Source organism: Pelodiscus sinensis, unplaced genomic scaffold, assembly GCF_049634645.1.
Source record: "Pelodiscus sinensis isolate JC-2024 unplaced genomic scaffold, ASM4963464v1 ctg235, whole genome shotgun sequence".
Taxonomy (NCBI): Eukaryota; Metazoa; Chordata; order Testudines; family Trionychidae; genus Pelodiscus; species Pelodiscus sinensis.
This window is the reverse complement of record NW_027465893.1, coordinates 25,270-41,421: the sequence shown is the minus strand read 5'-3', so window position 1 is coordinate 41,421 and position 16,152 is coordinate 25,270. Positions and strand designations below refer to the sequence as shown.

The 16,152-nt window shown below is 60.9% G+C and overlaps 2 protein-coding genes across 3 annotated transcripts; one reads left to right on the top strand and one right to left on the bottom strand.

Annotated features, from left to right (window-relative positions):
- The first annotated feature begins 694 nt into the window (after positions 1-694).
- LOC142824319 (tubulin alpha-4A chain) lies at positions 695-5,374 on the top strand. 2 transcript variants are annotated; one of them, XM_075916111.1, is made up of 4 exons: positions 695-924; positions 3,224-3,446; positions 3,873-4,021; positions 4,332-5,374. In XM_075916111.1, exons 1-4 carry the CDS (start codon positions 922-924, stop codon positions 5,304-5,306), a joined length of 1,350 nt encoding a protein of 449 aa, XP_075772226.1. In that variant the 5' UTR covers positions 695-921; the 3' UTR covers positions 5,307-5,374. The 2 variants fall into 2 exon arrangements, with proteins under 2 accessions (XP_075772226.1, XP_075772225.1); XM_075916110.1 differs by lacking the exon at positions 695-924 and adding an exon at positions 1,853-1,876.
- A 943-nt stretch (positions 5,375-6,317) lies between these two features.
- Positions 6,318-16,073, bottom strand: LOC102463437 (serine/threonine-protein kinase 16). The gene is made up of 7 exons (XM_075916113.1): positions 15,916-16,073; positions 8,564-8,783; positions 7,631-7,764; positions 7,444-7,564; positions 7,118-7,213; positions 6,923-7,044; positions 6,318-6,830 (listed from the first exon to the last, which is right to left on the bottom strand). Exons 1-7 carry the CDS (start codon positions 16,056-16,058, stop codon positions 6,692-6,694), a joined length of 975 nt encoding a protein of 324 aa, XP_075772228.1. The 5' UTR covers positions 16,059-16,073; the 3' UTR covers positions 6,318-6,691.
- Positions 16,074-16,152: the final 79 nt, after the last annotated feature.

Genomic DNA, 16,152 nt, shown 5'->3' with positions numbered 1-16,152 from the left:
CAGTAGAGGAAAAAATGGGTCTATTGCTTCTCCAAGATACAGCCCAGCTCAGGTTTGATGTAGGGATCAGATAGGTTGACAGCCCTAGTTCCCTTGGGGGGAGGGACTCACAGGCCCCTGAACACCCTGTACTGGTTTTAGTCTCCTTCCTCCACACTCCCCCTGACCCCCCGGCCAGTGTCTCTGCCTCCCTCCCTTTGTCTCTCCCCTGGGAAGAGCCTTGTTAATTGCTCAGGCTGGGACTAGGTGTCTGGGGTGAGTCAGTGGGAATAAGAACGGCCATACTGGGTCAGACCAAAGGTCCATCTAGCCCAGTATCCTGTCTGCCGACAGTGGCCAGCACCAGGTGCCCCAGAGAGGGTGGACCGAAGACAATGATCAAGCGATTTGTCTCCTGCCATCCCTCTCCAGCCTCTGACAAACAGAGGCCAAGGACACCATTTCTAATAGCCTTTTATGGACCTAACCTCCATGAAACTATCTAGCTTCTCTTTAAACTCTGTTCTAGTCCTAGCCTTCACAGCCTCCTCCGGCAAGGAGTTCCACAGGTTGACTCACACCTCAGCCAGGTGAGGACACCGGGTTACAGAGCAGACAGCCCCCCCCCCCACACTACATCACAAGGGGACAAGGGGTATCTGGGAGGCCAGGGGGTAATGCCATGGGCCAGGGAGGGGGAGGTAATGCCAGGGGCTAGGGGGGAATCTTACGGTGGCCCTTACATATTACCACCTCCCCCATCCAAACTGACCACGCCCCCCTCTGCATACGGAATGGGGCGCGGTTAGTCCCGTCGCCCCGCCCCTGGGCGGGTCCCAGCCGAGCTATATAAGGCAGGTGCGCGAGACACTGCAGCAGACGAAGCTTCTCGCCGAGACCTCGTCGCTCAGACTCGGCGTGAGAGCCCCTCGCTACTGCGCCATGGTGAGCGCCGGGGGAGCTGGAACCGGGCCGGGGGAGCTGGAGGCCGGGCGGGGGGGCGCTGGAACCGGGCCGGGGGGCGCTGGAACCGGGCCGGGGGGCGCTGGAGGCCGGGCCGGGGGGAGCTGGAGCCCGGGCGAGGGGGGCGCTGGAACCGGGCCGGGGGGAGCTGGAGGCCGGGCGGGGGGAGCCCGGGCGGGGCGCTGGAACCGGGCGGGGGGAGCTGGAGGCCGGTTTCCTGCGCGGCCTGGGCTCCCCATGACGCAGGGCGCGCGAAGCGGAAGGTCCCCGGGCTCGGACGCCTGGGTTCCCGCGGGGGGGGGACGAGTCTCTGCGCGGGGGGGGCATCGCAGCAGGTGCCGCTCCGGGCTGGCGCAGGGCGGAGTCCGGGCGCTCCCCGCGGGCCGGGCCGGGCCGGGCGCGCCACGCAGCAGGGCCGCGCTGCCTGAGCGCTTCCTGCGCGCCTCGCGGCCGACGGGCAGGGCCAGCTGCGCAGCGGCGGGGGGGCTGCGGCGGGGCGCGGGTTATTAATAGGCGGGTGGCGGGCCGGGCTCCTGGCCAAGGCGGGGGCGGGGGGCTTTAAAGGGCCAGCGGCCCCCGGCTGCCCTGGGGACGGGGCCTCGCGCCGGTGCCCGGCCGGGGGTCTCGGCTGGAGCGTGGCCCCTTCCCGGGCCCGCGAGGGGCGCTGCCGTGAGCGGCCTTGGCTCAGCCCCGCGCGCCTGGCTCGGGGGGTTGCCTGCCAGCGCCCCAGGGTGCGTGCGGCGGCGGGAAGGGGCCTGGCGGGGGTGGGGCGCGCGCTTTCAAACCCTTCCTGGTTGGTCGGTCGGGTGCATTCAAACCTCCGCTGCGCCCGGGCGGGGCGCGGCTCCAGCCGCCAGCTCGGCACTGCCCGGCCGGGCCCTGCGCAGCTCCGCCTGGGGCGCCCCCGGCCGGGGCAGGGCCGCAGATGCCCCTTGTAAGGCCTCAGTGGGGGGCTGGAGCGCTGGGGGGGGGGTCAGCCCCACGGATCGGGGCACTTCCTCCTTGTGGCTTCCCCATCAGCTTTGAGCTTGTGGCGGAGGCCGGGTTGAGCGGAGGGGCCTCGCCTGGGGGGTCTCTGGCTGCTGCAGGGACCCTGGCGCGGGGGGGGGGGGGGGTCTGGGTTCCTCTTCTTCGGGAGCAAAGGCAGCGTCTGGGCTGTGACCCTGCCAGCAGCAACCCCCCAGCACAGGCAGCTCCTTGCACACAGCTGCTGCCTGGCCTGGATGCGGCTCCAGTCCCCCCTGCCTGCCCCCCCCCCCCCCCGCGTCTCCTCCACCCCCGCTCTAGGGTGCAGGTCCGCGTGGCTGGCGGAAGGGCCTTTGCCCAGGACAGCACTGGCAGGGAGGCTCCCGTGGGACTGGGAGCCAGCCTCTCCTGGGCCCTGCGGCAGGCTGGCTGAGTCAGGCTGCGTGGGTGGGACTGCAGCTCACACCTTAGGTATGTGCTGCCAGCCCAGCACCTGCCCGAGCACTGAACGGCTGCAGGGCTGGCTCCTCCCAGGCTGCTGCAGTGGAGCCCTGGGCTGAGCCCTGGGCTGCTCCCTGCTTGGTGGGAGCCTCACCCCTGCGCTGGGCCCCTGCCCTGGGAGGCTCTGGGCTGGGCACAAGGAGGGGCATGGCCGAGTGGGCCTGCCCCCCCTCGCTGGGCCTCGCTTCCTCCCCACACCTGCTCCGTGCCCTGGGAGCTCAGGGGCGCCATGTACTGCAGCTGAGCTGGGGGGGCACAGGCAAGAGGTCAGGGCTGTGGCCAGCCTGCCCAGGAGCATGGCAGGCAATCGGCTGTGGATCCTGGCTGCCCATGCGTGCCCTGTGTGCGCCGCTTGTGGGGGCGGGGAGCATGGCTCTGCTCCTCCCCCACTCCTGCAGTCTGTGCTAGCTGCAGCGGGGGCGGGCACGCAGCGTGGCAGCCATTCGGAGCTGCCAGATTTCCCTGGGTGGCTTCTTGGGGCTGCACCCACCAGCGGGCCCCTGTGGGGAGCAGCATCTCCGTGTGGCTGGCATATGGGCATGGAATCCCAGGAGCCCTCTGCTGTGGGCAGGGCAGCTGGGAGGGACCAGCCCTCTGGGGACCTGTTGATGCTGTCGGGGGCTGCTGGGCCTGGTGGCCGGGGGAGCCCCCCCTCGCTGGCCGGGGGCTGCTGGGCCTGGTGGCGGGGGAGCCCCCCCCGCTGGCCGGGGGCGGCTGGGCCTGGTGGCGGGGGAGCCCCCCCTCGCTGGCTGGGGGCTGCTGGGCCTGGTGGCCGGGAGGCACCTCACTAGCCTGTCTCTCCCTCTCCCTGCAGCGTGAGTGTATCTCAGTCCATGTCGGCCAGGCCGGCGTCCAGATGGGCAACACCTGCTGGGAGCTGTACTGCCTGGAACACGGGATCCAGCCCGACGGGCAGATGCCCAGTGAGAAGACCATCGGGGGAGGGGACGACTCCTTCACCACCTTCTTCTGTGAGACGGGCGCTGGGAAGCACGTGCCCAGGGCCATCTTCGTGGACCTGGAGCCCACTGTGATTGGTGAGCAGGGGAGGGGCCCTGCTCGCTGCGCCCAGCCTGCTGGGCTACCCTGCTCCGGCAGTGCCAGGCCCTCCCCAGCTGGCAGGGGCAGCATGGTGCATGCCAGGCTGGCTCTGTCGGTGCCCAGAGAAACCGGCCCAGCCGGCCGGGCTGCTCCTCGAACAGGCCTGGACAGCTCAGGGTTCCAGAAACGCCAGGCCCTGGCAAGTGCCTCTCGCAGGCGGTGCCCTCTGCCCTCCTCCTGGGGGGCAGACACCTCCCTTCCGGCCATGCGCACCTGCCCAGGTGGGGGGGGGAGTGGCATTGCCAGGAAGCTGGTGCCAGCCCCGTGTTGCGCTGCCAAGGAGTCTTATCCGTGCAGTAATGGGGGGCATCACACTGCTGGCCTGGAGCCCCGTCCCACACCCCTCCCTTTGCCTCTCCTAGATGAGATTCGGACGGGCATCTACCGCCAGCTCTTCCACCCCGAGCAGCTCATCACAGGCAAGGAAGATGCTGCCAATAACTACGCTCGTGGGCACTACACCATTGGCAAGGAGATCATCGACCAGGTGCTGGACCGGATCCGCAAGCTGGTGAGCGACCTGTGTGCATGGGGGGGGGGGGGGGGCTTTGTCCTGGCCCCGCCCCGCCATGGGGGTAGTGAGGCTCCAGCTTCTGGCTGGGAGTCATAACCTGGTTAGACATGCTCCTGCCCTGGGGCCCTTGGCCAGGCTCGGACATGGGGCTGGGGGGCTCCCTGCTCGGGGACCTGGGTGACTCGGGCTTGTTCTTCCCGTGGTGGGGGAGCTGGTGGAAGTCACCTGGTCCGGCTGGGCCATGTCTGCGCCAGCCTGGACTGGCTGCTAGTTGGTGTGGTGAGCTCTGACATCCTTCTCCTGGCAGTCCGACCAGTGCACGGGGCTGCAGGGCTTCCTGGTCTTCCACAGCTTCGGCGGGGGCACCGGCTCGGGGTTCACCTCCCTGCTCATGGAGCGTCTCTCCGTGGACTACGGCAAGAAGTCCAAGCTGGAGTTCGCCATCTACCCCGCGCCCCAGGTCTCCACGGCGGTGGTGGAGCCCTACAACTCCATCCTGACCACCCACACCACCCTGGAGCACTCGGACTGCGCCTTCATGGTGGACAACGAGGCCATCTACGACATCTGCCGCCGCAACCTGGACATCGAGCGCCCCACCTACACCAACCTGAACCGCCTGATCAGCCAGATCGTGTCCTCCATCACTGCCTCCCTGCGATTCGACGGAGCCCTCAACGTAGATCTGACAGAGTTCCAGACCAACCTGGTGCCCTACCCCCGCATCCACTTCCCGCTGGCCACTTACGCCCCGGTCATCTCGGCCGAGAAGGCCTACCACGAGCAGCTCTCCGTGGCCGAGATCACCAACTCCTGCTTCGAGCCTGCCAACCAGATGGTGAAGTGCGACCCCCGCCACGGGAAATACATGGCCTGCTGCCTGCTGTACCGTGGGGACGTGGTGCCCAAGGACGTCAATGCTGCCATCGCTGCCATCAAAACCAAGCGCTCCATCCAGTTTGTGGACTGGTGCCCCACCGGCTTCAAGGTGGGCATCAACTACCAGCCCCCGACAGTGGTGCCCGGGGGCGACCTGGCCAAAGTGCAGCGGGCCGTCTGCATGCTGAGCAACACCACGGCCATCGCGGAGGCCTGGGCCCGGCTGGACCACAAGTTCGACCTGATGTACGCCAAGCGGGCCTTCGTGCACTGGTACGTGGGCGAGGGCATGGAGGAGGGGGAGTTCTCCGAGGCCCGGGAGGACATGGCTGCGCTGGAGAAGGATTACGAGGAGGTGGGGATTGACTCTTACGAGGACGAAGAGGAGGGGGAGGAGTACTGAGGCTGGGCCCTGCTCTGTTAACTGCAAAATCCCTCTAGGAAAATAAAGTCTCCTTGGTTGCAAACCCACCCCAAGCTGTGGCTGTTCTTGCTGGGGGAGGGGCGGGGGCTGAAGGCCCACCCCTACAGCTGAGGGCGGGGGCTGGCCAGGCCTGCGGGGGTGGGGAAGGGGCTATCCCCCTGCTCTCTGCCTGGAAGGGAAGGGCCCTGCTGGGCGGCACAGTTCTGCGCACAGCGTGTCCAGCCAGTTCCCTGGTCCATCACGCCGGGCGTGTGGCCGTGTGGGGAGCTCTGCACTGCCTGCCTGGGCTGGTGGGCAGCCGAGGACCATGGGGCCTGGTGCCAGGGGTGGAGCTGCAGGAGCCTGGGGCTGCAGGGGGTTGCCCCTCCCCCACTGCTGGCTGGGCAGGGCCCTGGCTGTTGGCCCAGCAGCTGGGGGCCCAAAGTCCAGTCCTGGGTGCAGGTGGGAGTTGGCTGCTGGCTGGGCCACCTGCCTGTCCCGAGCATTGCTCTGCCTGTGGGGCGGTGGGTGGCACTGGGGCCCCTGCTCTCCCCACAGCCCACGGGAGGGAGGGGGGTTAACAATAGCTGGTCTGCTCCCAGCTGTGAGCACAGCCTGGGGCCATGGCTCTGCCAACACCTGGCCCAGGCCCCCTCTTCTGCTCTGGAACAATGGGGGGTGACCCCCACCTCTGGTGCAGGCCAGTGGGGGGCTGGGGTACAGGAACATGGCTCTAGAACTGGAAGGTGCTCAGGGCTGGGGGCTCCCCTGTGCCTGTCATGGCAGCTGCAGGGCCTGGGGAAGACACATGTGCCCCCTGCAGGGACCTTGCCCAGGCCGCCTTGGGGTCCTCCCCTGCCAACAGCTGCCTCCTGCAGCCCAGCTTTCTTCCAAGCTAGGGGAAGCCCAGGGGGGCTCCACTCGGCACCAGCCCCGCAGCTCCCACTTGCCCCCTCCCCAGCTGTGTGTGTGTGTGGGGGGGGGGGGGGTCACAGAATCTCAGAGCCAGGCCAGTCTCCACACGCTTTATTGGACCAAACCCAGCCAGGCCCTGGGGCTGCCATGGCCTGACCCCACCCCCCTTCCCGCAGGAGATGGGCAGCAGACCCAGGGGCTGCCCCCAGCTCTGGCTGAGGGGCAGAAGGCCACTAACTGCTGGGGGCAGCGGAAGGGCTCACCTCTCCAGACAGCCCCAGAGCTTGGGGCTCAGCACATGCCTGGCCAACCCTTGCTGAGGCCCCAGCAGCAGAGTGGGTGCCCGAGGTGGTCCTGAAGCGGCAGGCGCGGGCAGGGCTCCACCCCGCAGGCCTGGTCTTGCTTTTAACCTCCAGCTCAGTCTTACAAGCAGTTCAGCCTCCACACGCAGTGCTGGCCCGGCCCCAGGCTCAGATCCGGGTGGTGGCCTGGCCCCTCAAGGCTGGCTGCAGCCCCTCCAGCTGGTCCAGTATCTGGGAGACATGAGGCCGCTCCTGAGGGTTCACCACCATCATGGACGAGAGCAGGTGCTCCAGGCTGGCCGAGTACCTGCAGGAGGCACATGCATGAGGCAGGGCCCCCCAGAGGGGTGAGCGCACAGCTACCGGCCCCGGGTGGGGGCAGCCAGGCCCGCTCCTCACCTGCCACTGGGGGGCACGCGGAGCTGGTTCTGTACAGCCAGCGCCACGCTGTCGCCCTTCTGGAAGACCATGTCGAAGGGGCCCTCCCCGAACATCATGCAGTACAGCACGCAGCCTAGGGACTGAAGGGGACAGGGTCAGCCCGGCCCAGGCAGCGCCCGGGAGGGGAGCAGCGGCCCTGCCTCGGGGCCTTACCCAGATGTCGGTGCGCTCGTCGATGACGCAGTCACTCTCCACTGTGAAGAGCTCCGGGGCCCGGTACGAGATGGTGCAGCGCTGAGCCGCCCAGTCCTGGGAGGGGAGGGCACAGCATGAGCCCACACTGGGGAGGGCTGTCCCCAGTGACTGCTCAGAGCTCTTAGCAGGGGGAGGGGGGCAGGAGGCCTGTGACTGGCATGGGGGGGGGCTAGATGGGGCCCCTGCTCCAGGAGCAGGGCTGGAGAGCCCCTGCTGGGGAGAGGTCTCAGCCCAAGCAGCTGATCTTCCCACAGGGAGGGGCCACAGAGCCGGGTGCCTCCTACCTGCACAGCCATGGCCTGGCGGGAGCCCTTGACCTCAATGCGGGCCCGGTTCATGGAGCCCAGGTCCATCAGCACTGGCTGCTCCGCGTCATCCAGCAGCACGTTGGTGGGCTTCAGGTCCCTGTGGGGACAGAGAGTGAGTTCCCCAGAGGGGCAGGCCCCGCCCCCGCAGGCCCGGGGGGCTCACCTGTGGGCGTAGCCCTTGGCGTGAATGGCCTGCAGCCCCTGGCAGATGCCCTGGAGAAGGGGGAGGATCCGCTCCTCAGGCAGGAAGGAGCCTTTGTCTCGCAGAGCTTCCACCTCACTCCACAGGGTCCCCCTCTGGCGAGCAGACAGGCAGGTGCTTAATGAGCAGCCACTCCCGGCAGGGCCACAGCCCCTTCCCTCCTCCAGCTGCAGCAGGGATGCACCAGGCCCTAAGAGCCTGCTGCTAACAGGTCTCGGGGGCAGCTCAGGAGAGGGATGAAGTGCAGCCGTGGCCCAGCAAGCAGCTGCTCTAATTGTCCCTGCTGACAGGCCAGGGCAGCAATGCTGCACAGACTCAAACCTGGGGAACTCCCTGCCGTAAGTGACCAGAGAGGCCAGACAGTGCTGGTCTCCTGATAGAGCGGATGCCCCTTTCTAAAAGCTATGTGCCCTGACCCAAGACACCACGCCCAGCCAGGTGCTGAGCCAGCCAGGCTGTTCCGCATGCGGGCCAGAAGCAGGGATGGCTGCGTGGGGCCCCCTGCATGCCCTCACCCTGCTGGCGCTGACCCAGGTGCAATGAGGAGGCCAGGTGGGCAGGGCAGGGCTGCTGGGAGACAGTGACCCCTCTCCCAGCAGGAGAGACCTGGGGGCACATCTCACACTCCTTTGTGATTGGCCTAGAGAGCTGGCCTCCAAAGGCTACAGCTCCCAGCATGCATTGCTGCATTGGGCTCCCAGGCCAGCAGCAATCAGGGCTGTAAAAATGGTACCAAACTGACCCATTGTGTAAGGGGGCTCCTGGCAGCCCCAGGCAGAGCAGAACCGGGAATCCCCGCTTACCCGCTTGCGTCCCCAGCAGCAAAGTGCCCCCTTGGCTACAAATGGAGCCAGACCTTGTCTCAGCCCTGCCCGGGAGACAGGGTGGCCTTACCCTGAGGAAGGGCAGCAGCAGCCAGGCCTCGTGTTTGGGCCCCTTCTCCACCATGCAGTGGGCCTCCAGCTGCAGGATGTTGGGGTGGTCGAAGAGCTGGTGCATCTCCACCTCGTGCAGGGCTCCCTGGCGGTCCTCCTTGTCATGGCACAGGATGCGCTTCAGGGCATAGAACCGGCCGTCCTGCAGCCCCTCCACCAAGTCCACGTAGCTGAAGCCCCTACAGGCAGAGAGGGGGTGAGGGGCAGGAACAGCTCCCAGCTAGGGCTGGCAACAGAATAGAAGACCATTCCATGGCTTAGGAGAGAGTCTGGCAACAGACCCCCTTGGCTTAACCAGGAGACCTTCCCTGCTCTCAATCAAAATGGAGTCCTATAAAGAGTGAAAACTATGACAAAGGGGCTGTGTCTGGACTGGCCACTTTTTCAGGAAAATCAGCCGCTTTTCCAGAAAAACTTGCCAGCTGTCTACACTGGCTGCTTGAATTTCCGCAAAAGCACTGAGGATCTCATGGAAGATTGTCAGTGCTTTTGCGGAAATACTGTGCTGCTCCCGTTCAGGCAAAAGTCTTTTTCCGAAAGACTTCTGCGCAAAAGGGCCAGTGTAGACAGCTCAGATTTGTTTTCCACAAAAAAGCCCCGATCACGAAAATGGCCATCGGGGCTTTTTTGTGGAAAAGCGCGTCTAGATTGGCCACGGACGCTTTTCCACAAAAAAGTGCTTTTGTGCAAAAGCGTCCTCCAATCTAGACATTCTGTTCTGAAAATGCTTTAACGGAAAACTTTTCCGTTAAAAGCATTTGCGGAAAATCATGCCAGTCTAGATGTAGCCTGGATGAATATAGGCGAACACCACAGGTGTGCAGGTGCAAGATTAGCAAGGCAAAGGCACAAAATGAACTTGTTACCTAGACGACTTTTCTATAAACATATTAGAAGCACGAGGAAGACCAAGGAGAGGGTAGGCCCACTGCTCAGTGAGGAGGGAAACTTGGAAGTGGCAGAGGTGCTTAATGACTTCTTTGTTTTGGTTTTCACCAAGAAGTCTGGGGGAATGCCTACCAGTGAATGCTAGTGGGAAGGGGGTAGGTTTAGAAGGTAAAATAAAAATTAGACGTCTGCAAGTCAGCAGGGCTATTCAAGGAGTTGGAATATTCAAGGAGCTGATAGCTAAAGGCTCGGATACCTCCTCTATCACCTTTGAAAGGCCATGGAAGTTAGGAGAGATTCCAGAGGACTAGAAAAGGACAAATCTAGTGCTCATCTATAAAAAGGGAAATAAGATCAACCCAGGTGGACGTGGTATACCTAGACTTTAGTAAGGCATTTGATATGGTCTTACATGATCTCATCAATGAACTAGGCAAATACAATGTAGCTGGGGCCACTATAAGGTGGGTGCCTAACCGGCTGGATAACCGTACTCAGAGTAGTTTTTAACAGTTCACAGTCATGCTGGAAAGGTATCACAAGTGGGGTTCCGCAGGGGTCTGTTTTGGGACTGGCTCTGTTCAATATCTTCATCAACTATTTACATACTGGCATAGAGAGGACACTTCTTAAGTTTGCAGCTGATCCCAAGCTGGGAGGGGTGGCGGGTGCTTTGGAGGACAGAGACATAATTCAAAATGATCTGGAGAAAGGGTCTGAGGTCAATAGGATGAAGTTTAATATGGACAAATGCAAAGTGCTCAACTTAAAAAGGAACAATCCGTGTCTCTCACACAGAACGGGAAGCGACTGTCTAGGAAGGAGTCCTGCAGAAAGGGATCTAGGGGTCATACTGGACCACAGGCTACATATGAGTCAATAGTGTGTCTCTCTTGCAAAACAAGCAAACAAGATTCTGGGCTGCATGAACAGGCATGCTGTGAGCCAGATAGGAGAAGTCATTCCTCTGCTCTACTCTGAGCTGGTTGGGCCTCAACTGGAGTCTTGTGTCCAGTTCTGGGCACCACATTTCAAGAAAGACCTGGAGAAATTGGAGACGATCCACAGAACATAAAAACAGCTAGACTGGGTCAAACCAAAGGTCCATCCAGCCCAGGGTCCTGTCGGCCGACAGTGGCCAATATCAGGTGCCCCAGAGGGAGGGGACACAACAGGGAATCCTCACGTGATCCCTCCCGTCACCCATTTCCATAGAAACAGAGGCTATGGGTACCATTCCTCCCCATTCCGGCTAACAGCCACTGATGGACCTAACCTCCATGAATCTATCTAGTTCTTTTTTGAACTCTGAAAGTCTTAGCCTTCACCGCATCCTCTGGCGAGGAGTTCCGCAGGTTGACTGTGCACTGAGTGAAGAAAAACTTCCTTTGGTTTGTTTTAAGCCTGCTGCCCATTAATTTCATTGGGTGGACCCTAGTTCTTAGATTGTGGGAATATGTAGATAACTTTCCCTTATTCACTTTTTCCACACCAATCATGATTTTATAGATCTCTATCAATTCCCCCCTAGTCTCCTCTTTTCTAAGCTGAAAAGTCTGTCTTTTTAATCTTTCTTCATATGGGACCGATTCCAAACCCCTCATCATTTTTGTTGCTCTTCTCTGAACCTTTTCCAATGCCAAGAGATCTTTTTTTGAGATGAGGCGACATCTTTACGCAGCATTCAAGATGTGGGCGTACTATGGTTTTATATAGAGGCACTAAGATATTTTCTGTCTTATTCTCAATCTCTTTTTTCATTATTTGTAACGTTCTATTTGCTGTTTTGACGGCTGCTGCACACGGAGTGGATGTTTGCAGAGGACTCTCCACAATGACTCCAAGAGCTCTCGCTTGAGTAGTCGTAGCTAAATTAGTCCCCATCATATTGCATGTCTAGTTGGGATGATTCTTTCCAACGTGCGTTACTTTACATTTATCAGCATTACATTTCATTTGCCAGTTTGTTGCCCAATCACAGTTTGGTGAGATCCTTTTGAAGCTCATCACAGTCTGCTTTGGTCTTAACCGTCTTGAGCAGTTTGGGATCATCTGCAAATTTTGCCACCTGTTTATCCCTTTCTCCAGATCATGTATAAAGTTGAATAGGATTGGTCCCAGGACAGACAGCTGGAGGACCCCACTAGTTACCTCTCTCCACTCGGAATACTGACCATTTATTTCTACCCTTTATTTCCCTCTTATCCCCTGACAACTTACTTTGCTTAAGAGCCTGTGGTGAGGGACCTTGTCGAATGCTTTCAGGAAATCTAAGCGCACTATAGCCACTGGCTCTCCCTTGTCCACATGTTTTTGACCCCCTCAAAGAACTCCAGCAGATTAGTAAGGCAGGATTTCCCTTTACAGACACCATGTTGACTTCCCCCAACAAATTTTTCATTTGTGTGTCTGACAATTTTATTCTTTACTGTGGTTTCAACTAATTTGTCCGGTACTGATGTTAGACTTACCGGTCTGTAATTGCCAGGATCACCTCTAGAGCCCTTTTTAAATATTGGCGTCACGTTGGCTACCTTCCAGTCATTAGGTATGGAAGCTGATTTAAAGGATAGGTTACAAACCACAGATAATCGTTCAGCAATTTCCCATTGGAGTTCTTTCAGAACTCTTGGGTGAATGCCATCTGATCCCAGTGACTTGTTAGGCTGTGTCTACACTGACATGATTTTGTGCAAATACTTTTAACGGAAACGTTTTTCCGTTAAAAGTATTTGTGTGAGAGAGCGTCTATACTGGCATGTGCCTTTATGCAAAAGATGTAACATGCCTGTCTACACTGGCCTACTTGCGCAAGAGGACTTATCCCTGAGCGGGAGCATCAGAGTATTTACGCAAGAACCACTGATTTTGTACATTAAAGTCAGTGTTCTTACGCAAATACTTGCAGCCAGTGTAGACAGGTGGCAAGATTTTGCGCAAAAGCAAGTGCTTTTGCGCAAAATCTTGCCAATGCAGACACAGCCTTCTTGTTAAGTTTATCGATTTGTTCCACAACCTCCTCTAATGACACCTCAATTTGGGACAATTCCTCAGATCTGTCACCTAAAAAGAATGGCTCAGGTTTGGGAATCTCCCCGATATCCTCAGCAGCGAAGACTGAAGCAAAGAGTTAATTTAGCTTCTCTGCAATGACTACCATCTTTGAGTGCTCCTTTAACATCTTGATCATCCAAGAGCTCCACTGGTTGTTTAGCCAGCTTCCTGCTTCTGATGTAATTAAACATTTTGCTATTACGTTTTGGCTAGCTGCTCTTCAAATTCCTTTTGGGCTTTTCTTATTATATTTTTAAGCTTAATTTGTCAACGTTTATGCTCCTTTCTATTTTCTTCACTAGGATTTGACTTTCACTTTTTAGAAGATATCTTTTTATCTGTCACTTCTTATTTTACATGGTTAAGCCAAGCCACGGTGGCACTTTTTTGGTTCTCTTACTGTGATTTTTAATTTGGGGTATACATTTAAGTTGAGCCTCTATTATGGTGTCTCTGAACAGTTTCCATGCAGTTTGCAGGGATTTTACTTTTGTCACTGGACCTTTTCATTTCTGTTTAACTAACGTCATTTTTGTGTAGTTCCCCTTTCTGAAATGAAATGCCACAGTGTTGGGTTGCTGAGGTGTTTTTCCCACCACAGGGATGTTACATTTTATTACATTATGGTCACTATTTCCAAGCGGTCCAGTTATATTTACCTCTTGAGCCAGATCCTGTGCTCCATTTAGCACTAAGTCAAGAATACCCTCTCCCCTTGTGGGTTGCAGAAGAGCAACAAGAATGATGAAAGGTCTAGAGAACATGAGCTAGGAGGAAAGACTGAAAGAACTGAGCTTGTTTAGTTTAGAAAAGAGCAGACAGAGGGGATGAGAGCAGTTTTCAAGTATCTAAAAGGGTGTTACAAGGAGGAGGGAGGAAAATTGTTCTCCTTGGCCTCTGAAGATAGGACAAGCAGCAATGGGCTGAAATTGCAGCCAGGGTAGTAAGGAACTTCCTACCTGTCAGGTGGTTAAATACTGGAATAAATTGCCTAGGGAGGTTGTGGAATCTTCATCACTGAAGATATTTAAGAGCAGGTTAGACACACACCTGTCAGGGATGATCTAGATGTGCTTGGTCCTGCTGTGAGGGCAGGGGACTGGACTTGATGACCTCTCAAGGTCCCTTCCAGTGCTACATTCTATTCTATGATTAACCACTAAGCCTGGGCTTATTGGCTAATCTTGTCGACTACTCACATTCCCCCCTCCCACCCGCTACCGCTGTAACAGAGCAGGAGCTGTTGCCCATGAGAAGCTGGCTTAAAAATCAGCAACCCCCCCTCCTCACACTGCTGCCTCTCTCAGAACCATCAGTAGGGGGGGCAAGGAGGAGCAGAGGGGGCTACCATGAAGCAGCCTCTGTCCACGGGGGAGTCTGAACTTCCTTGCAGACCAAGGCTGCTCTATGAGATGCTGGAGCAGCCTCTGTCCAGGGGGCGGGGGAGCTCAGACCCCTGCAGACGGGCTGCTTCATGGTACCCTCCTCTGCTCCCCCCCCTTCCCTGCACTGCTGCCTCTGTATCAGAGGCAGCAGCACAGGGCAGACAGCAGCTGGTTTTTAAACTGGTTCCCCTCGCAGACAGTCTCGTGCCTGCCATCCCATGCTGCCACCTCTGATACAGAGATATGGGTGGCATTCCCCTTGGGAATGGGGCCAAGAGCGCACTGGTTGCTAGCTCCGCCTCCTGTTGAATAGTCGTGTAACTGCTAAAATGTCAGGCGGTTACATGATTATTCAATTCCTTGCTATCTCACATCTCTGCTCCCAAGACCTCCAGAGCAGGTGCCAGAGCCATCATCTCCAGGGACCCTGTGGTCAGGGGTGGGCCAGGCTGCTGAGGGAGAGCACAACACACCAGGGAGAACCAGGCACAGAGACAACAGCCCCTTCCACCAGCAGCATAGCAAGGGGGCATGCCCCCCGGCTTCCCCACGCTCAGCTCCCTAGCCTGTCCTCCCCCGCTCAATCCCACTGCTCCAACCCCCTCCCCTCCAATTCGCCGGCTGCCTCCCTGGCCTCACTGCCAAGGCTTCACGCAGCCCTGCTCAGCTCTGCACCACCAAGCCGTCAGCCGCCCCCCCGAGTGCCCAGCCAGGGGCAGGTGTGGGGCTGGGAAACGGGACTGGGGGGTTACCCGTCCGCTGTCACCTCACCACCCCAGCCACCCCTCCCTACTTGCACCGCTCTACCCCCCCACCACCTCACCGCCCCCCCCGCACCGCTCTACCCCCCACCACCTCACCGCCCCCCCTTGCACCACTCTGCCACCCCACCTCACCGCCCCCCTGCACCGCTCTGCCCCCCACCGCCTCACCGCCCCCCCTGCACCGCTCTACCCCCCACCGCCTCACCGCCCCCCTGCACCGCTCTGCCCCCCACCACCTCACCGCCCCCCCTTGCACCACTCTGCCACCCCACCTCACCGCCCCCCTGCACCGCTCTGCCCCCCACCACCTCACCGCCCCCCCTGCACCGCTCTGCCCCCCACCGCCTCACCGCCCCCCTGCACCGCTCTACCCCCCACCACCTCACCGCCCCCCCTTGCACCACTCTGCCACCCCACCTCACCGCCCCCCTGCACCGCTCTGCCCCCCACCGCCTCACCGCCCCCCCTGCACCGCTCTACCCCCCACCACCTCACCGCCCCCCTGCACCGCTCTGCCCCCCACCGCCTCACCGCCCCCCCTGCACCGCTCTACCCCCCACCACCTCACCGCCCCCCTGCACCGCCCCGCCCCCCACCGCCTCACCGCCCCCCTGCACCGCTCTGCCCCCCACCGCCTCACCGCCCCCCTGCACCGCTCTGCCCCCCACCGCCTCACCGCCCCCCTGCACCGCTCTGCCCCCCACCGCCTCACCGCCCCCCTGCACCGCTCTGCCCCCCACCGCCTCACCGCCCCCCTGCACCGCTCTACCCCCCACCGCCTCACCGCCCCCCTGCACCGCTCTGCCCCCCACCGCCTCACCGCCCCCCTGCACCGCTCTGCCCCCCACCGCCTCACCGCCCCCCTGCACCGCTCTGCCCCCCACCGCCTCACCGCCCCCCTGCACCGCTCTGCCCCCCACCGCCTCACCGCCCCCCTGCACCGCTCTGCCCCCCACCGCCTCACCGCCCCCCCTGCACCGCTCTGCCCCCCACCACCTCACCGCCCCCCTGCACCGCTCTGCCCCCCACCGCCTCACCGCCCCCCTGCACCGCTCTGCCCCCCACCGCCTCACCGCCCCCCTGCACCGCTCTGCCCCCCACCGCCTCACCGCCCCCCCGCACCGCTCTGCCCCCCACCGCCTCACCGCCCCCCCTGCACCGCTCTGCCCCCCACCGCCTCACCGCCCCCCCGCACCGCTCTGCCCCCCCCTGCACCTCACCCCTCCCCCAGGCGCTGCAGCAGCAGGTAGCGCTGCCCCTCGATGCTGAAGCTGCCCCGCGCGCAGGCGCACAGCGCGTGGCCCATGGCCCGGCCCGGCCCGGCGCTGGTGGCGGAGGGGGGGGGCCGCACCCCGGGGGTCATGACGCGAAGGCCCCGCCCCTTCCCGGCCGGCGCCTCAGCCGGAACTGCCGACACGTCATCAGCCTGCGCCGGCTGCCCGCTAACCGTCGGGCGG

What these genes read in the sequence shown, in the direction of transcription:
- LOC142824319 (XM_075916110.1), top strand. An exon ending in CCTGGAGCCCACTGTGATTG is followed by an intron (nt 3,447 to 3,872) that starts GTGAGCAGGGGA and finishes TGCCTCTCCTAG; the next exon opens with ATGAGATTCGGACGGGCATC. An exon ending in TGGACCGGATCCGCAAGCTG is followed by an intron (nt 4,022 to 4,331) that starts GTGAGCGACCTG and finishes TTCTCCTGGCAG; the next exon opens with TCCGACCAGTGCACGGGGCT.
- LOC102463437 (XM_075916113.1), bottom strand. Translation starts at nt 16,058, where the DNA reads ATGACCCCCGGGGTGCGGCCCCCCCCCTCCGCCACCAGCGCCGGGCCG. An exon ending in CTGCAGCGCCTGGGGGAGGG is followed by an intron (nt 8,784 to 15,915) that starts GTGAGGTGCAGG and finishes CTCTGCCTGTAG; the next exon opens with GGGCTTCAGCTACGTGGACT. An exon ending in ACGAGCGCACCGACATCTGG is followed by an intron (nt 7,045 to 7,117) that starts GTAAGGCCCCGA and finishes TGTCCCCTTCAG; the next exon opens with TCCCTAGGCTGCGTGCTGTA.